We start from the raw sequence: 25,710 nt of genomic DNA, 5'->3' as shown, positions 1-25,710 counted from the left end.
CAGCACAAACAATAACAAGAAAAAGATATGAGAAAATACTGGATGTATCTTTTTTACTTCAAAAGTGGTACATTTTCATTTTTAGGAGAAAAACATGAATTATGGTAAGAAAAATAAAGTTTAACCTGAAATCCCACCACATTTTAGTATATGCTCTTCCACATATAGGATAATATAAAACGGGATCATTCTAAACATATCTCCCTACTGGTTTTTGCATAACATCTTACTGGAGTGATTAAAAACCACAGGCCTACCTGACTTGAAGGCCAAGTATAGCTCTTTCCTTAGAGCTCCCCCTTCAACTTGTTCTTTTCTCTTTCCTTCCAAGTCCTCTATAGGTAGATCCATGCTACTAGCCACTGTATTTAATTTTTCTTTTTTACACATGAAATCAAAAAGGTATGTATGGTATGACTTATTTAACATACAACTTCAATATAGCCATTGTTGACACCTTTTAGGTTTTTGGTCCTGCATTTCAAAGTGAGCTCATTTGCATAATTAAAATACTGAAGTTCTGGCCCTGCCACTTATTAGCCCCAGGCTCTATGAGCCTTAGTTTCCTCATCTATAAAAAAATAGGAGTAACAACCACATAGTGTTGCCCTAAGGATAAATAAAATAATTAGTAATTTTTAAAACCACTTTGTTTCACTGGTGCATTTCTGAAATTGAGAATACTGTGACTCCAAATGTAAATGAAGTAATAAAGAACTCTCTAGAATTTGCCCCGTCTTTCTCTATCTGCACTCCCCCAGTGCTTGAAGGCAGCCTTCCCTGTCTCTTGGATGCATGGCTCTCCAACAATGTGTGTCTCACTCTCCAATCTATGTTCCTCACCACTACCAGGGTTATCCTACCCAAACCCAAAACTGTCCATGTTATACCTCAGTTTAAAATCCTTCCACTGCCTCACATCCAGTGCCTAGAATGGTCCCCTTCTAGAAATTATCCTATAAATGTACTTGCACAGGCATAAAATGACTTAACTGTGTCATTCATTGCCACAGTCTGAAATAGCAAAAGATCACAAATAACCTGAGGTCCCTCCATAAGGGCCCAGTTACATAAACTATGTTACAGTCATCAATGGATTACTATGTTAACTGTCAAAAGATTCAATATGTATTAAGAAATGTTCTCAAAGGGAAAAAAATCGAGGAACAGGGCAGTAATGATAGGTCACCACTTATATAAAAGGCGAACACATATTGCCTGAATATGCATAAACTATCTCTAGAAGCATACCCAAGACATTGGGTTTCCTGTGTCCATTGGTTTCCTATGAGGAGGAACCCTATTGGTTTCCTATTGAAACTGTGACTGATGTTCAAGGGTGGGATAGAGACTGTTTACTAAATCCCAAACCTTTCAAATTTCAAACCAGGTGAATTTTTTACTTATTCAAAAATTAAAGGATTTTTTGATTGGTTAATATGGCATATAATATTTTTTGATTGGGTTTTTTTGATTGGTTAATATGGCATATAAGTCCCTTCCCAAACTAGCACAATCTACCTTGGTAGTCTCATTACTAAAGCTTCCCCACTCCCTAACTGCACATTTACACTCTTGTATCTTTGCATTTGCACAGAAGGCTTTTCCATTTTTCTCTGGCTGACAAACTTGCTTGTGCTTCAAATACTGGCTCCCTGGGATGGAATGAACTTCCCCTCCTGTCTTCCTGCCATATTCTGCAAAAGGGCCTTTGGCCTGATTTGATTACATGTTTGCTCCCTGGCAAACACGGCTGGGTTCACAGTCCTACCTGAATCCATCAGAAGCTTCTACCCCTCAGATGCAAAGTCCAGACCTCAGAAGGCAATAAAAAGAGTGATGACACAGCAGCACTATTCACACGAGCTAAAAGGAAGGTACCTAAGTGGCTATCAATAGATGAATAAACAAAATGCAGTACATACATGCAATGGAGTATTATTATTAGCCTTAAAAAGGAAGGAAATTCTGACATAAGATACATGGATGAACCTTGAAGACATTATGTTAAGTAAAATAAGCCAGTCACCAAAGGAAAAATACCATATGATTCTACTTTATATGAGTTGCCTAGAGAAGTCAAACTCAAAGAGACAGAAAGTAGAATTATAGCTGTCAGGAACTCAGTGGAATAAGAAATGGGAAGTTGTGTGTAATGGGTACAGAGTTTCAGCTGGGGGCAATGAAAAGGTTCTAGAGGTAGAAGGTGATCATGGTAACACAACAATGTGAATGTACTTACTGTCACAGAATTGTACACTTAAAAACAGTTAAAATGGCACCTTTTTATTATTTTTTTTATTTTTTATTTTTTGAAGACAGAGAGTGCAAGTGGGGTAAGAAGGACAAAGGGAGAGAGAGAGAATCCCAAGTAGGCTCCACACTCAGCACAGAGCCCTTCACAGGGCTCAATCCCACAATCCTGGGATCATGACCTGAACCAAAATCAAGAGTCAGACGCTCAACTGAGCCACCCAGGGGCCTCTACAATGGTAGCTTTTATGTTACATGTATCTTCCTGCAATAATAAAAAAAAAAAATTTTTTTTAAAGAAAGAAAGAAAAGAATCAGAGACTTCCACAGTCTCATGACAGTAATATTATCCTAGAATTCCTTCAGATTTCAAAAGTACCTTTCTATTCTCATCCTGGTATTAAGCTCTTATAGTTTCTACACTCCAAGATGTTTTTTATCAAACCAAAAAAAAAAAAAAGAAAAAGAAAGAAAGGGAGAGAGAGAGAATATAATCTTTTTTAAAAGGTCTGATGAAAGAACAAGAGACTATTAAAACTGACAGGCAGATTTTGAAAAAGATACAAACAGAATTCTAGAAGTAAAAAATACTGTCATTTAAATTAAAAACTCAGTAGATGAACGAAATGACAGACACAGCTGGATGAGAATTAGCAAACTGGAAGAACTGAAGAAATTACTAAAGGTAAAACACAAACTACTAAGAAATATGAAGGATAGAGTGATAAAGTACAACATTTTTCTAATTAGAGTTCCCAAGGGAGAGAATAAAATGAGGAAAGAGGTAAAAATTCAAAAAGATAATGGCTAAGAATTATCTAGGATTGATAAAAGAAATCAATCCTCAAAAATCAGGGAGCCCAAAAAAAAATCTGAAGAAAGATAAATAAGGTCTTAAAAACCCCTGGGAGAAAAGTTGTAACCTGCAGCAAAACAACAATTGGCTGATGTGAATACAGAAACACTGGAATAATATTTTCAAAGTGCTGGAAAAAAATTACTATCAGCCCTGATTAGCATATCTAATGAAATTATCTTTCAAAAAAGAAGACAAAAGAAAGACATTTTCAGCCAAATAAAAACTTAGAATGTATACAGCCCAAAGACCCCATTAAAGATAATACTAGCATAGGGGCCCCTGGGTAGCTCAGCTGGTTGAGCGTCTGACTTCAGCTCAAGTCATGATTTCACAGTTTGTGAGTCTGAGCCCTACGTTGGGCTCTGTGCTGACAGCTCAGAGTCTGGAGCCTGCTTCAGATTGTGGCTCTCCCTCTCGCTCTCTGCCTCTTCCCCGCGTGTGTGTTTTTTCTCTCTCTCTCTTTGTCAAAAATAAAAATAAACATTAAAAAAAAAAGATACTAGTGTAGGGTGTACTTCAGGAAGTAGAGAAATATACCTAGAAGGAAGGTCTGTTTGTTCATCACTTCTCTTACATCTCAAAAAAATAGTAAATGTGGGTAAATGGGGAAAAAAGCAACAGTATAAGGCAACAATACTATCTAACTTATGGGGTGAAAAAACAAGACAAACAAAATTTTGCACAACCATAAGTAAAGGGATCATGGAACTAGAAGTATTTTACAATCTTTATATTACTCAGGAAGATAGTAAAAATGCTATCTAATTTAAGACATTGACATTAAATACACATGTTAAAAAAATTTCCAGAAAACCACCATAAGACTAGAAATAACAGTATACCTTCTAAACTAGTAGTGTGGCCATCATATTCTTTGACTCTATTACCCCCATGTTGATAGGACATCTGAAAGAGATTCTAGCCCTCCTTTCAGATAAGAGATACTAAGCCCACCCAGTACCTACCATAGTATGTAGTCATTATATATTTGTTACATTAATTTGGCTGTTCCAGAATAAAATGAATTCTATTTTACAAATGCATTATACTTCTCAACTCTACCTGGAAGGCTGATCCTATCTTACTTATTTTAGTGAGTGGCCTGACTATCCCTTCATCTTTTTTCTTTTTAAGAAAATGGGACAATGAATGCTTAGGATAAAATCCCAAATCCTAAGCTCCATTTCTTGATTCTAAATTGGGGGGACAAATATGGGGGGGGGTACTTTACTTTTCCCTTCACTATTGCTCCAAAGGAGTTATCAATCAAAAATTTAGATGTTTGATTCAATCATGAGGAAATGGCAATCAAAGCTCAGGCACCTAAACTGTGAGTGATATTTTCCCCACATTTGGTAAAACTGTATATTCCACAACATATGGAATTCTACTGAAAGCTTTCACTGGCACTTTGCCTTGTTAAGCAAAAGTTAGAAGTTATGCTTAGACATTAAAAAAAAGAATCAACACTGCCTTTTCATTAGACTAACATTTTAAAATATGACTTAAAAATTATGGAAAATATCTTAATATATCTAACACTCATTGAGCTCTTAACTATATGACAGGCATAGTTCTAAACATTTTTATGAATTCATTAATCCTCACAATAACACATGATGAGTCAGGTAGTATTATGATTAGCTTTATTTTACAGAGGAGGACCATGAGAAATAGAGATTAAATAATTTCCCCAATTTACATACCTCAGAGGTATCAATCAATAGTGGGATTTGAACCAAGGAGTTTAGCTCTGGAGTCTTCACTCTTAACCATTATACCCTACTGCTTTCCAAGATTCTTGTCAAGTTTGTATCCTGATTTACCTTGTATCTTTATCTAAAGTCTGACTTTGGTATTTGCTAACTCATACTAGATGCATTTTGCCAAACTTGTCTATTCTGTTTATTTGCAAAGCATTAAAACTAATAGAGAATTTCAAATCCATGTTATAGTTTTATTTACACTTAACAAATTCTGCATCTTCCTATGTTGGACAGGATTATTCCCACCTCACCCCAGGACTTTATGCCTGGAATTGATTCATTCAGGAAACAGGAATTAGATGGTCCTACTACATGCAATGCCCTGTGCTAAGCAAAAATTTACAGCTACTTTCCTAATTGGCAGCTAAACCTCACCAAGATTCACCCACAGCATGATATATATTTTTCCAAAAAAACATAAAACAGTTTTGGTAGGGAAGCAGCACATGGTCTTCCCATTTGTTCATTCCACAAGTATTCTTCAAGACTCTACTATGTGCAAGCACTATGATGGGTGCTGAAAATTCTGGGGCAAACACAGTAGAACCAGTATTTGCTCCTTAAGCCTCTAGTGGGGAGAAAGATGTTAAGTATCACACAGATAATTACTTACAATTGTGATAAGCAAAATAAGGAAAAAAGTATAGAAATCATATGATAGACAGACCTAACTTAGTTCTGGAGATAAAGTCAGGGAGGATGTCCCTAAAACACTAACATTTAATATGGAAGTTGAGGATTGGTGGAAATTGCCCAAATAAAGAAGCACTGAAAAGTAGTTCAAGCAGAGGAACAGCACTGTGCTTTGGAGGAAATGAAAACCCAGTGTGTCTGGAGTACCACAAGAAGACAACAGCTGAGGCCAATGCTCAAAGGTCTTTTCCTCACTATGAGGCCCACCACCTGCTCACTCTGCTGCTGGTCCACTCATATTTTCTCCGTGGCTCCAAGAAATAAAGCATTTACAGTACTAGCGCACAACCCCTTAAAATGGGTAACTTAAATTCTGCAAACAATTTCACTGGTGGAGAGGACATGGATAAGATAAATATTTTCTAAGATTATAAATTTCATCTGTATTTTAACAACTTGAAGCCAGAGACGATATCTTACACATCCTACTATCACTCAGGACACCTAGCAAGGTACATAGCAAGGGTCTGATAAATGATTTTGCTCTTTGGGGAGAAGAGCAAAGATAAGATATTTAAGTGTTAGTAGTCTTGATTTTTTTCTGTGTAAGAATTATGCCGCCATTCATATATCCTTATCTACTTTAACTGTGTGAATAAAAACAGGTTGTCTACCTTACAGATAAAACCAATTCTTCAGAGATGCATTGAACAAAGAAAGAAGGCTTAAAATATAGGGAGCTAGGTAATAGAGGTCCCTCGCCTCTCAACTCTAAGAACAAATGTGCTATTTCTCTTTCTTCACAGAAAGCTTACTTGTGGGAATAAGGTAAACTTATTTCAAAAGAAGGAATGACTTTTACTTGGATTGTGGCCAGCTGCAATGAAATTCAGCCACTTTCCTCTTAAAAGTCATTTGACTGGAAATCTTATCGGTGGGAAATTCTCTAGGGGCCAAAGATTCTATTTTCTGCAACTTGACAATATTTGTAAAACATTTTTAGTTCTAAGATTCACTACCTCTCATCCTCTATACACATAAAAATCCCACACTCATACCAATCCAATAAGCTGACTTCTAGAAGTAACAAAATTTTTTGAAATCTAAAAGTCCAAATACGTAACAACAGAATACAATATCATTTATGAATCTTTGTTTTTCTCTTTGATTACATAGCCATTTGTATATAGCAACATTTGAAGGCAAGAAAAGAGAATCACCATGCCTTCCAAGGGAGGCAAAAGATAGTGAGCTATCCTCATTAGAATGACTAGCTGGGATAGCAACTATCAAAGCACAACACACTTGTGGAAGGAATACCATGAGCAAGGGACTAGGATAAGAACAGCACCAGAAATACCAAGAATATAGCCCCATTCTTGCCCTCCAGAAACCAACAATCTAAAGGAAATACCCTAAGGGAGGGGGCGGGGCAGGTGGGAGGGATAAGAAAAACCACAAATCAATCATCAGACTGATGACCCAATATACAAGGACACAAAATCTACCAAGCGACTGGAAAGAAAGCAACAAATCCCCAATTTCCTATGTCTAATTATACAAGTTCCCTTTTATCCATTACTCTCTCATACCCTACCTATCTCTTTGTCTGCACATATTGCTCATACCTAAATAGATTTAATCAGACTAAAGCCTCCATATCTTTAAATAGTATGTCAAGATTAGTTCTTTCAGGATCTAGCCCATTATTTTAAAGTCATCTCATTCCACACTTACTGAAACAAGCAGTAAAGTACATCATGGCTCTTCAATGGCACATGACAAAGTCTTGGGATATTGTAACAGACTGGGTCTCCTCACTTTTCTTTGCAAATTTTTTTTAACATTTATTTATTTTTGAGAGATAGATCATGAGCGGGAAATGGGCAGAGAGAGGAAGACACAGAATTTGAAGTAGGCTCCAGGCTCTAAGCTGTCAGCACAGAGCCCAATGCAAGGCTGGAACCCATGAACTGTGAGATCATGACCTGAGCCAAAGGTGGACACTTAACCGACTGAGCCACCCAGGCACCCCTTTCCTTGCAAATTCTTAAACAGGAAAGTGAATTAAAGGAGTTGAAGTATTGTTTGTTTGTTTGTTTGTTTGTTTTTTAACGGTGAAAAACAATAAGAACTGGTGCATCTATATATAGTTTAATTTGTATTTATATCCAGGGAAACACAAATTGGTTTGAAGTAGAGAGAAAAGACAGAGGAATTCATGACTCATAGTATCATACTATGCTGTAACCTGCAGGCCTCCAAATAATATATCAATACCTGGTCTAAATTGTTAAATTTTAAGAAGACATTGCAGTTTAAAAAGAATGTAAGATCCCAATGCCATTTTCAGTTAGGAACATGTTCTCACATTATGAATTTAATAAGTGGCCTGCGTACTTGAAATGACTCTGAAACAGAGAACCACAACCCAAAATAGCCTGAACACTTTTGTTATCTCAACCAATGGGCAGCTAGCCATTCGTTCCTTCCTCTTATACATATTCTACTTGTTTCAGACAAAGCCCACTATAAATTCACTGCAACTGTTCAAATTTGGCTACATCAGATGCTTCAAAGCTGGGGATGAAAAATATACATTGCACAAAATTTTTATTACAATATTTTTCACATAAGAAAGAAATGCTATGTACATGTTCACTTAGTTAAAAGAAAATTATATTGCACACCTATGGTCACAGCTTGACACTAGAAATAAAGTAATGAACACAACAGACATGGTCCCTGCCATTGGAGAACCTATAATCTAGTGGAGAAAACAAACACTGACTAAGTATGATGAATGTCACAGGAGAGTATACACATGCCATGCTGAACTGGAGGAGAAGACCAGGAATAAAAATGACCTTCTCAGTTTTGATACATATGAAGCATAAGCATTTTATATGTGTATAAGTGGCTAATAATTAAATAAGTATATAAAATGATGAAACCACTTTTTTAACAAATATACAAGAAATATTAAAATCCAAATAAGTCCCATCCCCATTAAAGTAGTTGCCTTAATGCTGCCCTTATTCCTGGTCTGTAAGAGAAGCCAACTTAAGACACTGTGGTTAATACCATAGGACTTTTACTCTAACCTTTATTCTGTCCACTTAGAGTTATACTAGTGCTGTTTATACAAAAGCTTTAGAAAAACCCAACTTTCAGGGCACCTGGGTGGCTCAATCGTTAAGCGGCAGACTCTTGATTTTGCCTCAGGTCATGATCTCGTGGTTTGTGAGATGGAGCCTGCAAGGGTCTCTGCGCTGACAGTGGAGCCTTGGGATTCCCTCTCTCTCCCTCTCTCTCCCTCTCTCTCTCTCTCTCTCTCTTTTTCTCTCTGCCCCTCCCCTGCTCATGTTCTCTCTTTCCCTCAAAATAAACAAATAAACTTAAAAAAAAAAAAAGGCCCAACTTTCTACTACGTAGATACAAATATTTAAGTTGGGGCCCTATTAAAATTAAAACCATAGTTGTAGAAACATTATAATCTTCAAAACTCTCCAGTTCTCTCAATCACATGAGTAAATGTTAAGTATTATTGGAACAAAGTTCACGACCTGCCCCATCCATTTATCTCTTTTGATCCATAGTTTTTCATTTTTCTTTTCTTTTTTTTTTTCCAGAAAGAGAGAGAGAAAGTATGAGCAATAGAGGGAAAGAGAATCTTAAGCAGGCTCCATGCCCAGTGCAGACTCATGAACTGTGACATCATGATCTGAGCCAAAATCAAGAGTCAGTCGCTTAACTGACTAGGTCACCCAGACGCCCCTTCATTTTTCAAATGAAAGTTCATGATTCCCCAAAGAGTCCACAAACTACTTCAAATACTATTTAAATACAGAAATCCTACAAAACTACTTTAAATACTATTAGTTGTAATAGGCTTTCAATCTGAGCAGGCATATATACTATAAAAAGCCTTTATCTGTTTTGCAGGCATAAATAATTCTGTGCTGATCTATATCTACTCTTTTTTTTTTTTTTAAAGAAATGCTGCAAAATCAAATGTTACTGTGAAACAGAACCATACCTTCACATCATTCTTTTCACATAGGCCCGTCATGCAGGCCATGCCAAAAAAAGGTTTCAAACAGATAACCTTGCCAGGCCCAGGACAAACGGAAACTCTATGACTAACAGCATTCTCGTTGTTTCAGACTCTAGGTGGAAAACTTCCACTGATATTTAACAACTTTGCTCTAAGTGGACACAGAATAGTGGAGTAGAGAAAGCAAAGGATACAGAGGAAGAAAAACAGAGTTTGGGTTCAAGCTATACCACTAACTAGCTGTGCCACTGTGGGCAGGTTACTTAATTTCTCTGATCTATATAGTATCCTCATCTATAAAACCAGGACCATCGCAATACCTACCTTAATGGATTACTATGATACCGCATATGAAAGTATTTTATTGGGGCACCTGAGTGGCTCAGTCAGTTAAGCGTCCAACTTCAGCTCAGGTCATGATCTTGCAGTTTGTAAGTTCGAGCCCCACATCAGGCTCTCTGTTGTCAGCGCAGAGCCCACTTCAGAGCCTCTGTCTCCCCCTCTCTCTGCCACTCCCCCACTCACTCTCTCTCAAAAATAAACATTAAAAAAAAAGGAAGTATTTTATTAACTATGAAGGATTACACAAATGTTATTATTCCCTTTATTTTTTCCTTAATATAGGAATTATATGCTCATTTTAAAAATTGGAAAATACAGGAAAATATGAAGAGGAAAAAAATCACCCACAGGCCTATCACCATTGTTGTTGTTGTTTTTTAAGATTTTGTTTTTTTCAAGTAATCTCTACACCTACTGTGGGGCTCAAACTCACAACCTTGAGATCAAGAGTTGCATGTTCTTCCAACTGAGCCAGCTAGGCACCCCCATTATTTATCTTAACTGAAATAAATCTAACATCAACCAAAAAAAAATTAGAGCAAAAATAATTTCAGATGTTAATGATAATTTACAAATGACAAAATTAATTGCTGATCTTTTTTTAAGAGCAGAACGGCCTTTCCCATGTATCAGTTTAAAGTAAAGACAATCCTGCTATTTGTACCATAGCTGGTCTCAACAGGGTATAATATATGGGTGAGGCTCATAAAAGTCAAGGCCACAAAAACTCCCAAAATAAATATTTCATGAGCCCAAGGAGGAGTTACAACACATGCCCTCAGATGCAATGGAGAAGGCAAAGTGTCTGAAGTCCCATTAATAAAACTACCATGACCATATGATCACAAAGACTGACAGATTTCTATGGGCCACTTCAGTGGGAAAAAAAGAAAAATTTATACGCCATGCTACAAAACAGGCAGTCTAAGACTTCTGACTTTTTCACACTGCTCATTGAATCCCACCCTTGGAAATTCTTACCCCTCCTGTTTTTCGTTTCCCACCCTTCTTTGTCTCAGCACCTCTTCCTTGTTTTGTTTTTTATTACATTAGAATCACTCTCTATGTTTAAAATGGCCTTATTTTATACAATGGAATATTATTCAGCAGCAAAAAGGAATGAAGTTCTGATACATACTATGCTACACTGTGGATGAACCTTGAAAACATTATGCAAAGTCAAAGAAGTCAGAGACAAAAGACCATATATTTTATGATTCCGTTAACACAAAATGTCCAAATAGGCAAATCCACAGAGACAGAAAGTAGACTGGTGGTTGTCTAGGCCTGACAAAGTGGGGGATCGAGAGAATGAGTGACTGCTGATGGGTACGAGGTTTCTTTTTGACGGGATAGAAACTTTCTAAAATTAGATTGCAGTGATGGTTACACAACTCTGTCAATATATTAAAAAACACCTAATTGTACACTTTAAATGGGGGAATTGTATGGTATGTGAATTACATCTCAACAAAACTGTTTTTAAAACATGGTCCTCCTCAGGATCCTGAAAAAAAGGACATGCAAATAAATACTCCCATCTTACCCCTCCCTAAGTGTGGAGTAAAAATGATAACTCAGTTGCAATAAGATATGTATAAAAAGTGACCGGACTACTTCTGTTTAACAAATATACTTGAAATTACAACTCCAAATGAGTCTTACCCCTCCAAAAGTAGTCACCTTAATGATGCCCTAAGTCTAAACTTGGTCCTCAGATTCTCAATAATTCTATGCCTCTGTTTGGGTCATTCTTTCCACTTAGGATGCTTTCTTACCACATGTTTAAATGTTCAAATTCCAGCTGTCTCAAATGCTACATCCTCCTTGAAGCCTTCCCGATTCTCCCACCGAAAGTAACCTCACCTTCCTCTGAACTTTCACAGTACTTCACTTCCTTAGTGTCACTTGGGACTTTCAATCTAGTATTATACTTATTCTGCCCAGAATCATACTTACTGCTTTGACATTAAAAGGGAGTCTCAATAAACACCTGTTTGATAAGTGAGTGACTATGCTTAACAATCAAGAAGTTCATCTTCATCTGGTAAACTTTCATTGTGGAAATGTCCAAAAGGCACTTGGACTCAAGAACGACACATAAAATAGTAGGGCTAAGGAATGCCCACCGCAGATAAAATTTTCTGGACTAATTTGACACATATATGTAAATAATCTGAGAGAAATTCTCAAACAGAAGCACTGGAATAAAGATATAACTTCCCAAGGTAAATGAAAGAAGCCTGAATTATATAGATTCCAGAATATTTGTTCAAAAATCAGTTTCATTATTTTATAGTAACACAACGTTTTTTCCTAGCAAAACCTGAGGGCGCCAGTATCAAGTTCCACTAACTTTTCCTCTACTATATTCTAGTTAACTCCTTCTCCATTTTCGCTGCCACACTCAAAGTCCAGGTCCTCAATTTTTTCATGACCAGCCAACTTAAAAGTTCTCCTAATTTATCTCCTCTCCTACAGTTCCTTCTTTCCTTCAGCAATACTTATTGGGCCATCCTGTGAGGCCTATTCTCCAGACACAACCTAGTTGAGAACTTGACACATGTACACAATTCATCACAACACTCAGTAGCATATATATAAGGGCCACAGTTGGCACTGAGAATTCCACGCAATGGGTAGGTCCCCTGGCCTCCAGAGAACACAACCTATACAGTCTCCCTCAAAAACTATTCTCATCCACTCCTCCCTCCCACTGTCTTTGTTCATCTTGGATAAGATGACTGGATAAGGCCTTCTGTTTAACTGCCATATGTCATACACTGACTTCGTCTCTAATTTCTCTCCAACTTACTTCCTGAGCTAGTCCAGACAATATACTTGTTGTAACCTGGAAATGACTTACCAGTACCTTTGTTCATTTTAACTATCAGCACAATCCTCCCAACTTTCTCTTTGCTAATTCAGATGTACCACCAACCTCAAGTCCCTTTCTTTGTATGTGTTGGGATGCAACTATATGTTTGCTTTTTTTTTTTTCAGCTCATGACTGGCCTTATTTCTTTTGTATTTGTCTCATGATACCTTTGCAGTGTTTCCTAACTAAGGGTGTATCACAACCAACTATGAAGCTTCTGAAAAATACAAAGGCCTTGAGACTACCCCATGAAAGGCTCCTCAGTTAAGTCTGAGATGGGAGCTGGACAACTTTATTCCTAAAAACCCCTCTAGTGATTCTGATGCACACCCCAACCTGAGAACCACTGATTTATTACAATGCTCCCTAGGCAGCATTCACTTCTTATTAATTCATGCAATGAAGCTCATAAATAACTTTTCTCTAAATAGCCTAACCAGATATCAACCCCTAGACTAAACTAGCTCTGTTCCAAGTGCAACATGTGGTTTTAAGATTTCATTTCCTGAAGTATTCCATGGGGGGACACTATTACTCTGTCTCTTTACATTGTTTCCTATTTGTTGAAAAATGGAGGTCTGGAATGCAGCCATGTTAGACAACACTACTTAAGAATGTACTCTGGAGTCTTAGATTAAAATTAGTTACAAAAAGAACAAGAACAATATAGAACTAGATATTCTGAATGAATACTGCATTCTTACTGAATAGATTCTTACTAAATCTATACAGAACGAAATTGAGGAATTTAGTCAGTGGGGTCCCCCCCCTTCCTAATTATCAGTCTCTTGAACTGGCTGAGAAGGACCCCTAAAGACTGAGGTAGACTTTCAGCCGCTCAAGGGCCACTAGTGCATTACAGTGCTCTAATCAGACAAGTAAACCAAGCCCCACCCAGACCCACACTTGCCTCCCAAGCTGCCAACTACCCTGACATACACTATTTACACAGCTCAGTGGGGGAACAGTATGAACTTTTTCCAAAGTTGTCCCTTAGAGGCAGCAGGGGTCTGAGTGAGTCACCCACCCAGGGTGGGAAAGAAGTGTGATATTAGTCAGGGAAGTGTTAGGAGGCTGGTCACAGCACCTCTTTTCCCATTTCAGAAGTGAGCTCCGCCTCCCCTAAGAACCACCTCTGTTATTAGTCACAGCTGTGGGCTACAGAGGTCTGCAGGGCCACTCAGCCACCCAGCAAAGTTGTGGGTTGGGGAGGAGACGCCCCGTTCCCCTCTCCGGCAGGGGCCTCTCTCCGGCAGGGGCCGCAGATCCCAGATTCCACAGGCCTCTCCCAACACTCCATCTTGCTTCCTGCCCGGAGGAGGGGCGGAGGAGGAGGGCCCCCAAGTCTAGAAAGGCCCCAGAAGGAGGAAGCCGTTTGACAGCAGGTAAAGCCAGGTGGAAATCTCCACGGGAGGGAATAAAATGAAAGGCCGCAGGGTGAAGCAAAAGTGGAAAAGGGACTCGGGGTCATGAATTATTGCATAAAGAAATATAAAGAAATTACCCGGTGTTTGAGAGTGCCAGAGGTGTGAGCAGAAGTAGAAATGCCTAGGAAGGAAGGAGGAGACCGAGAGACGAGTGGCAAGTAAGACGAGTAGACAAAAGAGCCCGACTCGGGGAGCGCGAGGGGGAAGAGTGGTGGGTGAGGGAGGTCTCCGGGTGAGGGGCAAAAGTATTAGAAAGGTGAACAAGGCCGCTCAAATAAGAATCCCTCGAAGGAAAGGCAGGGGAGCACGCCCGCACATAGGCCAGACTGGGGAGGCCTAAGAAGGAACTGAGAGCAAGACTGTCAACGCGAGGGGCGACAGCCTGCTGAGTGAACGGGGCCATCAGACACCCTAACAACTATCCTTTACTGAGCGCCTACTGTGGGTCACAAGCTGCGCTAGGCACTTTACAAATACCACCTCGCTGAATCTTCACAACAAACCCGCAAGGCAGGCATTATTATGATTGCCCCCATTTTATGGATGAAGAAACTGAGGCCCAGAGAAGCACAGGGGCTCGCTCAAGGTCACAGAGTGGGGGGATTGGGATTAGAACCCACGGCCATCTGGCTGCAGAACCCACGCGCAAAGCCACAGGCAGCAAGCCGGCAAAGGGGAGCCATTGGAATGTCTCCTCACCCCGCTCCCCACTCCAGGCCTAGCGCGCTCACCCGGACAAGGTTGCTGACTGCCGCCTGCACAGCGGCCACCGGCGCGGTGAGGTCAGGGATGGCTTTGCCGTCCACCTCGCCTTCCTCATGCATGATCACCAGGTGGGAGATTTGCTGCGCCACCGGCTCCAAAATGCTCTCGATCGTGCGCGTATGAAACACCGGCATCGCGGCGGCAAGCAGGAGGCGGCGAACCGCTGGCTACAGAGAATTGGGAACGGCTGGGCCGGGAACCGGCAAAGAGACCGACTGCGAGCAGCAACTACGGAGTCGGGGCTTCCCTCGGCGTAACCAGCCCCGCGGGCGCCCCGCCCTCTCATGTAGCCGCGCCCAATGGCAGCGCCATTCAGACCGGGTCCGCCACTCCTATTGGTCCCACTTCAAGATGCTCCGCCCTCGCTACCGCGCCGCCAAGAACCCGCCCCGCCCCCATTCCCAAGGGAGGGGCCTGGGATTGGGGCTGCGCCGCAGGGATTGCGACCGGATTCCGGAGCCCTAACGCGGGGCGCTCCTTATAAGGGCATGGTGGGAGCGGAGCGTGCGGCTGGAATCACCAGCCCCGCCCCCAGGAGCCACCTCCCGCCAGGGCTCTGCAGAGCTCCGCCCCTCTGCAGAATCACCTCAGCGGGGCGGGGTCTCCTCACCTCCCGCGGCTCTGGAGTCTCAAGAGATCAGGGTCTCCCCGCCCCCTCCTCAACTTTTCCCTTCGCACAATTCCCTCAAAATACTCTTTCCATTTCCTCTCAGTAATACGTGGAAATATTTTTGGTAAAACATTCATATAACAGGAATGCACATGTAACATGAGTGTCCCATTCATTCACACACACACTCCACCCACTCCCTTCCTCAGAGATTTTCACTGTTAATAGTTTAATGTGTAGCCTTCTAGACTTTTGGGTATTCATTTTCTTGTACATGTATATTTTCTAAGTAAGTGGGATTAAACATTTTCCTGGAATTTGATATTTTTCCCCCTAATTAAAATCCCCTGGTTATCTTTCATCATTGATAAATATAGGTCTAACTTCATTCTTTTTTAATGGCTGCATGGTATTCCATTGCATTAAATCATACAATTTATATAACCAATTTCCTACTAGTGGACATTTAGATTAAATTCTGTTTGTCAGTATCAAAAAACAATTCTGCATGACCAGCATTGTGTTGTGCACGTGTGTAAATATCTAGGACAGAAACCTAGAAAGGAAGTAAAAATGAAAAAGTTTTATCAAAAGTTTTACATTTTGATACAACCAAATTACCTATTCCTCTCACAGCACACTTTATATTAAAGACATCTTGTGAATATATCTCTGATTCTCTTTCACCCAAACTTTCCCATTCCAAGGTAACACTTTCACTAATACCACCAAGCTGACATTCCTCAAGTCAAATGAAATTATTTCTCAAGGGCCCACATTTTCCAAGAGGCTAAACTATGTGTGTTTTCCTGTGCAATTTTTGAAGCTATTTTTGTCTGGTAATATATATCCCCTATTTCTACTCTGCATGTTGCCAAATCCTGCATTTTTTTCTTCTCATAATATCGTCACTGTTTGGCTACTACTTCCATATCCTTATAGGTAACAGAATTCTATATCTATTTTAAGCTACCATTTATTTATACTTTATAAGTTCTAGGCACTGTGTAAACACTTATTCAAACTGAGGTATATGCAGTTTATACTACTTTATTCTCCCCCATTTTACAGATAAGGAAACTGAAGCTCTGTCGTTCATCTAAAGTTTCACCTAGGACCGGCTAAAGGTAAAGAAACCAAGCCAGGCATCTTCCCTTCCAATAGGCCTTCCTCCACAACCCTCAGCAGATGGGTGACCTCAAAAGACATCTTTACCTCAACACTGAGACTCACTAAGTAACTGGATCAAAGGAGGGAAAGAGACCCATGGCCACCTAACAGCTCTCAAACATGCTGTGGCCCTGATAGCTTGAGTTGGGAATGGCCACCATAATCCCTCACCCCTAGATGCTATGGGGGGCCCACATGGAATCCTGCCTAAGGCAGAACAGAAACCAGCTGTGGTCACTGGACAGGAGTGGGGAAGAAAAGGTTAGTGGGGGCAGGGGACCAAGAGGCTGGGGGAGCAGGCTGCCTAAAACCCATCCACAGGAGGTGGTGAAAGACAGGACCATGCAAAAGATTCCAAACCCCTGATGTGTGCTCCATTGTCTCATTGGACTTCTAAAACACAAACTCAAAGATAAAGTTGGGTTTGTTTGTTTTTTTTTTTATTTTTTTTGAGAAAGAGAGAGAAAGAAAGAGAGAACGAGTGGGGGAGGGGCAGAAAAAGAAGAGGAAAGAGGATCAGAAGCGGGCTCTGCGCTGACAACCAATATGGGGCTTGAATTCATGAACCATGAGATCATGACCTGAGCCGAAGTCAGACTCTTAACTGACTGAGCCACCCAGAGGCCCCTCAAAGATAAAACTGTAAAAATTAAGACAATAACCCACGAGCATTACACCTCAAATGTGAAGCTCTTATGAGTGCAGGGCCCTGTGCAACCACCCCGGCCTGTGAACCTGACCCTAGTTACACAGCTAGTAACCATGTTAGTCTGACCATGACTAACTCTTAATTACTAAACAGCTCGCAGGAACTCCCTTGCCTGATGGATCCTCTCTACAAAACTAATAACATTTTTGTCTAGTCTACCACAGCTACCAAAGCTGTTTTCTCTGCTTATTATCTCACATAGTAATAGTAATATATGGGCAATGGAATTACATATGATCTTTTTTCTGTAATCCTTACTCTGCCCCCACTTTAATAATTATATACTTAAGTGTAGTTTAACACTTTCTTCTGGCCCATGTATTTCCTGCAAATCAGCAGCAAGACTCAGAGACTTAATCATGCAATAGACTTCTAACTATATCATCCCTGCCTCCAATTTTATACTCCAGGCTACTCCAGACTAACCATATTTAACCTCCCTAAAATACCACATGGGATGTCCAAGCCACATGCTCCCCTCCATCCACATCCGTGTCCACATCTGTCCACCTCCTCCCCCACACTCATGCACACCATCCAAAATCTTCCATGGCAACTTTTAACCTATGTTAACGTCAACGTCCTCCACAGTCTGTGTTCAGACCAACATCCTTGCCTTCTCCTTCCTCATCCAGACCCACAGAAAGGTGGGTTAAATAGTGCAAAGAGCACAAAGCTGGAGTCATCTAGAGTTCAAGCCATAATCCCAGCTTCACAATTCGATTGGGATAGAACTCTGACAAGTAGCTTTTCTTCTCTCTCCCTGAATTTCTGTCTTTGTAAAAGTAGAATGATACCACCCTTATAGAGCTGATGTAAGGATTGTTAAATGAATTTGTGCAAAGCACCTAGGAGACCCTCAGGAAAAGGGAGCTGTTACTATGATTGGAGCAGTCATAACAGTCACAAAATTGCTGGTGGAATTTTTCTTTTCAGCTTTTGCCTATATTTCTTTTCCAACTAAAACCTCTCTCTGGTTGTCTAAGTCTTATCTACTGTGGTAGGTAAAATTCTAAGATGTCTGCCTAGATTTCCTATCCCTGGTATAATCCTCAGAACTGCAAATGTAATGGATTTTATCTACATGGTGATGTTATATAGCACAGTTGACCTTAAAATAAGGAGCTTATCCAGGCAAGTCTGGCCTAATCACATCAGTCCTTTTTTTCTAAGTTTATTTATTTATTTTGAGAGAGAGAGAGAGAACACGAGAAGGGGAGGGGCAGAGAGAGAGGGAAAGAGAGAGAATGCCAAGCAGGTTCTGCTCTGTCAGTGCAGAGCCTGATTCGGGGCTTGATCCCACGAACCATGATCATGACCTGAGCTGAAATCAAGAGTTGGACGCTTGGGGCACCTGGGTGGCTCAGTCAGTTAAGCATCTGACTTCAGCTCAGGTCATGATCTCTCGGTCCATGAGTTCGAGCCCCGCGTCGGGCTCTGTGCTGACAACTCAGAGCCTGGAGCCTGCTTCGGATTCTGTGTCTCCCTCTTTCTCTCTGCTCCTCCCCCATTCATGTTCTGTCTCTCTCTGTCTCGAAAATAAATAAACATTAAAAAAAAAAAAAAGAGTTGGACGCTTAACCAACCGATCCTCCCAGGTGCCCATATTAGCCCCTTTAAAGCAAAGAGTTTTCTTCAGCTGGTCATGAGGAAGTTAAAGATTAGAACCACAGGAAGGATTTAACAAGCTGTGGATAGATTAAAGATGCAGGAGGTCACATGTCAAGGAATGCAAGCTGCATCTAGGAACTGCAAGTAGACCCTGGCTGACAACAGGGAAATGTAGACCTCATTCCCACAGCTACAAGGAACTAAATTCTGACAGGTAGAATGATCTTGGGGGAGTGCCTGGGTGGCTCAGCTGGTTGAGCATCCAAGTGTTGACTTCAGCTCAGGGTGTGATCCCAGGCTCATGGGATTGAGCCCCTCCTCCACACCCAGTGTGGAGCTTGCTTAAGATTAAGATTCTCTCTCTCTCTCTTTCTCTCTCTCTCTCTCTCTCTGCCCCTGCCCTGTTAACGTGCTCATGTTCTTTCTCTCTCTGGAGAAGGAGGAGGAGGAGGAGGAGGAGGAGGAGGAGGAGGAGGAGGAGGAGGAGGAGGAGAATGATCTCAGAAACAGATTTTCCCACAGAGCCCCCAGATGAGAACTGAGTCCATTGGATACCTTGATTTCAGAATATGATAATGAACACTGAACCCAGCCACACCATGAAGGACAAACATCTGACCTTTACAATTGTGAGATGAACATGAGTGTTGTGAGGTAACTTGTTACGTAGCAATAGAATACTAATGCACCTACCTTCAAGGTCTACTTCTTTTTTTTTTTTAATGTTTATTTATTTTTGAGAGAGAGACAGACAGACAGACAGAATGTGAGCAGGGGAGGGGCTGAGAGAGAGGGAGACACAGAATCTGAAGCAGGCTCCAGGCTCTGAACTGTCAGCACAGAGCCCAACACAGGGCTCGAACCCATGAACTGTGAGATCATGACCTGAGCCGAAGTAGGACGCTCAACCGACTGAGCCACCCAGGCACCCCCAAGGTCTACTAGTCCTTTCTATATGACTTCCCACCACAAAACCCTGGCATGAACTATTTATACAAACCCTTTTTCCTTCTTAAAACTTATCACAATTGCCCTTTTATTACATGACCACTTTACATTTCTCTCCTATTACAGAGACTGCTAAATGTCCCCCATACTTGTTCTGCTCTTTCTCCACAGTGATAGAACCCCAGATTTATAGCTGGGCACTTAGCCACACTGTTCCAATTTGACACATGGCAAGTTACAAAGCTTTGGTTTTCTCATCTCTAAAATAGGGATAGTAATCTTTTGGACCTTTTTTAATGGAAAGGGCTTAGCACAAAGTCAGCACAAGAAAAACATTAACAAAGGTCAATTCACAGCCTACAGTAGACTAAGAAACTAAGTCACAAATAATGTGGTGAAGACCATGTTGTCATGTACCAAGCAGGAAGAGATCACGATAAGGACCTAAGGATAAAAAAGAGTTTATGGGACAGTGAAATCAATGTAGCTGCAAAGGAAGAATGTTTGGTTAGGAAGGCACCTAGAGGTGGCAGCATGTTCTGGGACATGATTAAATTATAGTAGCTACCCTTATGCACAGGAGAGTACATTCTAAGACCCTCAGTGGATACCTGAAACTGCAGATGGTATCGAACCGTATATACACTGTTTTTTTTTCCTATGATAAAGTTTGATTTATAAATTAAGCACAGTACGAGATTAACAACAATAACTAATAATAAAAGAGGACAATTACAATATACTATAATAAAAGTTGGAGACTATGGTCTTTCTCTCAAAATATCTTGCCATGCGATATTCACCTTTCTTCTTGTGATGCTCTAAGATGATAAAATGCCTGCATGATGGGACAAATGAGGTGAAGGGCATAGGCGCTGTGATGAAGTGTAGGCTGCTAGTGCCCTTCTGATGTCTGTCAGAAGGAAGAGCAGCTGCTTCGGGGCCACGGTGGACTGTAGATCACTGAAAGCCCCCAAGTTGAAGCTTTGGATGAGGGGGACTAGTGTCATCAGACTAAAGTGAATGTTCACATGGCTCAAAGATAAGAATGAAAAGATAAATTTCCACAAGATTATAACCTGCAGAGGTTAAGGACTGTGTGACATTTGCTCGTGGTTGCAGCTGGCTCAACATGGCTCTGCCATATAATTAGTCTGAAGGCCACTAATGACAGGGTACATTGTAAGATATGTAAAAATTTAGCATTTCTCGGTAAAAAATAATTGAGGAAGAGTTTTATTTTTAATGTTTATTTATTTATCTTGAAAGAGAGGGTGGGGGAGAGGCAGAGACAGGGTGACAGAGAATCATAAGCAGGCTTCACACTGTCAGTGCAGAGCTGGACACGAGGCTTGAACTCACGAATTGTGAGATCATGACCTGAGCTGAAATCAAGACTCGGACGCTCAACTGACTGAGCCATCCTGGTGCCCCAGAGGAAGAGTTTTTGGTGATGGCAATTATTTCACACAGTGCCCCATGGCATGGGAAGCTTTAAATTCTTCTAAGTCCGTAGCAGTTCTCCAGGTTACGTGAAAAACAGGAAGTACAGCTCTCTTTTATTACACAGACTGGGAAATTGAGACATAGTATCAACTGTCAGTATGAATACAATATGTGGACATTTTAATTAGGGAGAGAGCTGGGTATAAAATCTAAGTCTTCTGTATTTAGTTGTTTAGTTTAGTTTCTATGCTCTCCTAATTAGTTTTCAGACTGCTCTATGTCAGTTATGGGCATGAGGATTGGCTTATACCTTCTCAATACTCTCTAGTATACTTCACGCCCACTTTGGTAAATCTACAATTTACATGCACACACTGCATCCCCCAACTCACACAGATGTACCTTCTCTGTTTATACCATCTCACCAACCTCTTCCCCACACTGTCCCCACATCAGAACCACACAGTGGCTCAATCAGTAGTTCTTCCTTTCTTCCCCAAATGCTACATGTACACCACACTCCACCCCCACCCAAAACCACAACCACTTCCCCCATCACTTTGAAAACAGCAGGGCTCTTCTCTTTTCTTCTTTGTTACCCTTAACTTTATTGAGGTATAATTAACAAAACATACACACACACACACACACACACACACACACACACACACACACACACACATATGCTATACAATGTAGTGTTTTGATATATATTCATACCGTGAAATGATTACTACAATCAAGCTATTTCACACATTCACATAGTTACCATTTTTTCTTGTGAGAATACTTAAAATCTACCCTTTAGAAATATACAATACATTATTATTAACTATAGTTATCATGCTGTATGTTAGGTCTCTAAAACTTATTCATTTTATAACTGGAAGTTTGTACCCTTGACAAACATCTCCCCATTTCTCCCACTACCCCCCACCCCCCTGGTAATCACCCTTCTTTCTTTTCTTTTTCTTTTTTTTTTTTTTTTTTACTTTTTAAAAAAATTGGAGTACAAATATCTCTTCAAGATGTAGATTTCATATCTTTTGGATTTATAACCAGAAGTGGGATTGCATTATCCAAAGAAGATATCTAAGCGGACAACAGGTATATGGAAAGGCACTCAACATCACTAATCATCAGGGAAATGCAAATCAAAACCACGTTGAAATATCACTTCACATCTGTTAGGATGGTTATTATCAAAAAGTCAAAAAATAGTAAGTGTTGGCAAGGATGTGGAGAAAAGTGAATCTTTATTCCCTGTTGGAAATATAAATTGGTACAGGCATTATGGAAAACAGGAGGGAGGCTCTTCAAAAAATAAAAAATAGAACTATCTTATCCTGATCTTTTCCTTTATTCACCAATTTTTTAAAAATTCAGTATGGATTTAAATCATTTTCAGCTTCACATTTTTCCAGTGTTCTCACTTTTTTATTGCACTTCAACCTTCTACTCTGTGAGAAAGCTACAAAGAAGGTTATTAAAAATTATGTAAAATTTCAGCTCCCAGAGATAGCTACTAATAACATTTTAATATATTACCTTTCAGGCTTTTCTCTGCCCATATATATTTTTATGTGTGTGTTCATTTTTTTCTCACACAAATTTTTTACTGAGATAATTTACACACCATAAAATTTACCCTTTTAAAGTATAGTGTTCAATTTTTATTCCTGCTATTTTCACCTCAACATTATTATATCAAGAACATGTGCTCATGACATTGAATATTCTCCAAAACTTTATTTTTTAGAGTTTATAGCCATTTTAAAGTATGCAAGAATCATAATTTATTTAAACATCTTCTTATTGGACATTTAAGTTGTCTCCAACTTTTCATTATTGTAAATAATGCTTTGAAAAATAGTCTTGTATTTTTATTTTTATAGACATAGAATTATTGTTTTAACACATTTTTACTTATGAGAGGGGCAAATGCTACTGTTTGCCTACCCAATAGACATTCTCTCCTTCATCCTTAGTTTGTAGAATCTCATAGTTTGGAGAGGTGTATTAGTTATCTATTGCTGTCTATAAACTACTCCAAAACAGGAGCACCTGGGTGGCTCAGTCAGTTAAGAGTCGGGCTTTGGCTCAAGTCATGATCTCATGGCTCATGAGTTTCAGCCCCATGTTGGGCTCTGTGCTGACAGCTCAGAGCCTGAAGCCTATTTCAGATTCGGTGTCTCCCTCTCTCTCTGCCCCTCCCCCAGTCATGCTCTGTCTTTCTCTCCTTCAAAAAGAAATAAACATTATAAATTACTCTAAAATAATCCTTTATTCTCTCTCATGTTTTCTATGGGTCAGGAATTTGGAAGTGGCTTGGCTGGGAAGTTCTAGCTTAGAGTCTCTCATAATGTTGCAGTCAGCTGAGGTCATCTCCAAAGCTCCTTCAGTCACATGTTTGATGCCTGGACTGGGAATATTAGAAAAACTGGGGTCTTACATGGTAGAGCCTTTCAAAAATCCCTTTCTATTTCGAGGCACCTGGGTGGCTTAGTTGGTTAAGCATAGGATTCTTCATTTTGGCTCAGGTCATGATCTCATCATGAGATCAAGCCCCGCATCAAGCTCTGTGCTGGGTGTAGAGCCTGCTTAAGATTCTCTCTCTCTGCCTCCCTAGACCCATCTCCCACTCATGCTCTATCTTCTCTCTCAAAAAAAAAGAAAAGAAAGAAAGAAAAAAAAAGAAAGAAAGAAAGAAAAAAAAAAAGAGGGGCGCCTGGGTGGCTCAGTCGGTTGAGTGTCCGACTTCCGACTTCGACTCAGGTCATGATCTCATGGTTTGTGAGGTCGAGCCCCATGACGGGCTCTGTGATGACAGCTTAGAGCCTGGAGCCTGCTTCGAATTCTGTGTCTCCCTCTCTCTCTGCTCCTCCCCCGCTCATGCTCTTTCTCTCTCCTTCAAAAATAAATTTAAGACAAAATTAAATTAAAAAAAGAAAGAAAGAAAAGAGAAAGAGAGAATCTCTTTCTATATCTATGTGGTCCCCCCACCATTATCTCTCAAACACGCTTACTTCAGGGTAGCCAGACTTCTTATATAGGACTCAGTACTTCAAAAAGCACATCTCTCAAGAGACCAAGAGCTAGGCAGAAGCTGTATCACCTTTTCTAACTTAGTCATGCAAATCACAAATATCATTTCCCACCTGAATCATACATAGATAGGCCCTCCCAAATTTCAGAAAGGGAACATGGACCTCATTTCTTCCTTGATGTAAAAGTATCAGTCACATTTAAGGAGACATTTGGAAAATCTAACCTGCCAGAAGAGCAAAAATGCTCAGAGAAGGTGGAACCCTACCCAAACCTAAGGGATGAACTATGCTTTGTCTAAACCAATTATGGTAATCCCACTCTTTATTGTTAGTATAAAAGACACTGCTAGCTGTCCACCTAAAATGTATTTATCCTTCCTCCTATCAGAACCCAGCTAAACATACTAAATTACCCAAGCTCTCCTGCAGCTAGGATAGTCAAGTGATAAATTCTGCCTTAATGAAACTAAGCTAAGAGATCTAGTAAAGCTTTCATTTTCCTAATGTAAGCCCTTGCCCCTTTCTGATACACAAGAATATAGCTCCAGGGATAGTTCTCGACAGGCATGGGCCAATCAATACTGTCTATCCACCTGCTCGTAGTGTTTGGTTCAGGAATAAGTATTTGACTCAATTTGGCCCAACATGAGAAAGAGTGACTCTCAGGTCTCAGGTGTAGGAGCTACCAAAGACGTGCTTTCTTTTTCCTTCAAGGCATGATATGAAAGTAGGAAGCATCTGCAGTCATTTTGATTTCATTAGGAAAAAGTTTGGAGCTCTGGGGAACACCACAGGAGCTTGAATTTGAAGGCAACACCAAGAAGTGAGAGAGAGACAGAGAAATTTGTCTTCAGTGAAATTTTTATTTTGGACTCAATCCTCACCTAAAGCCAGACTGACCTCAGGAATTTTCATTTACTGAATATATTGGTCAGGGTTCTCTTGAGAAACAGAGCAAGTAGGAACCAAAGAGATTTATTATAAGGAATTGGCTCATGCCATTACAGAGGAAGACAAGTCCTAAGATCTGCAGGATGATTGGCAATCTGGAGACCCAGGAGAGGAATGTTTTAGTTCTAGTCTAAGTCTGAAGGCCTGAGAACCAGGAGGGTTGATGGTGTAATTCCTGTCAAAGGGTGACAGGCTCAAGGCCCAGAAAAAAAACCCTGTTTCACTTTTAGTCCAAAGG

General features: G+C 40.2%; 1 protein-coding gene and 1 long non-coding RNA gene across 6 annotated transcripts in view; one reads left to right on the top strand and one right to left on the bottom strand.

Annotated features, from left to right (window-relative positions):
* Positions 1 to 15,230, bottom strand: part of VCL (vinculin) — a 108,101-nt gene extending 92,871 nt beyond the window's left edge. For 2 of the 4 annotated variants that reach the window (XM_053207890.1, XM_015067724.3), the window contains exon 1: positions 14,947 to 15,230. In XM_053207890.1, coding sequence (XP_053063865.1) covers positions 14,947 to 15,114 — 168 coding nt within the window. In that variant the 5' untranslated portion in view covers positions 15,115 to 15,230. The remainder of the gene's footprint in view (positions 1 to 14,946) is intronic. The other 2 variants (XM_053207891.1, XM_015067722.3) reach the window with 1 other exon arrangement.
* LOC113600185 (uncharacterized) overlaps positions 1 to 25,710 on the top strand; it is a 75,077-nt gene that overhangs the window by 24,715 nt on the left and 24,652 nt on the right. For both annotated transcript variants that reach the window (XR_008292407.1, XR_003421138.2), the window contains exon 3: positions 16,662 to 16,717. This is a non-coding gene — a long non-coding RNA (uncharacterized LOC113600185). The remainder of the gene's footprint in view (positions 1 to 16,661; positions 16,718 to 25,710) is intronic.

This window comes from Acinonyx jubatus, chromosome D2, assembly GCF_027475565.1.
Source record: "Acinonyx jubatus isolate Ajub_Pintada_27869175 chromosome D2, VMU_Ajub_asm_v1.0, whole genome shotgun sequence".
In the NCBI taxonomy this organism is placed as follows: domain Eukaryota; kingdom Metazoa; phylum Chordata; class Mammalia; order Carnivora; family Felidae; genus Acinonyx; species Acinonyx jubatus.
This window is presented reverse-complemented; position numbering and strand designations above follow the sequence as displayed.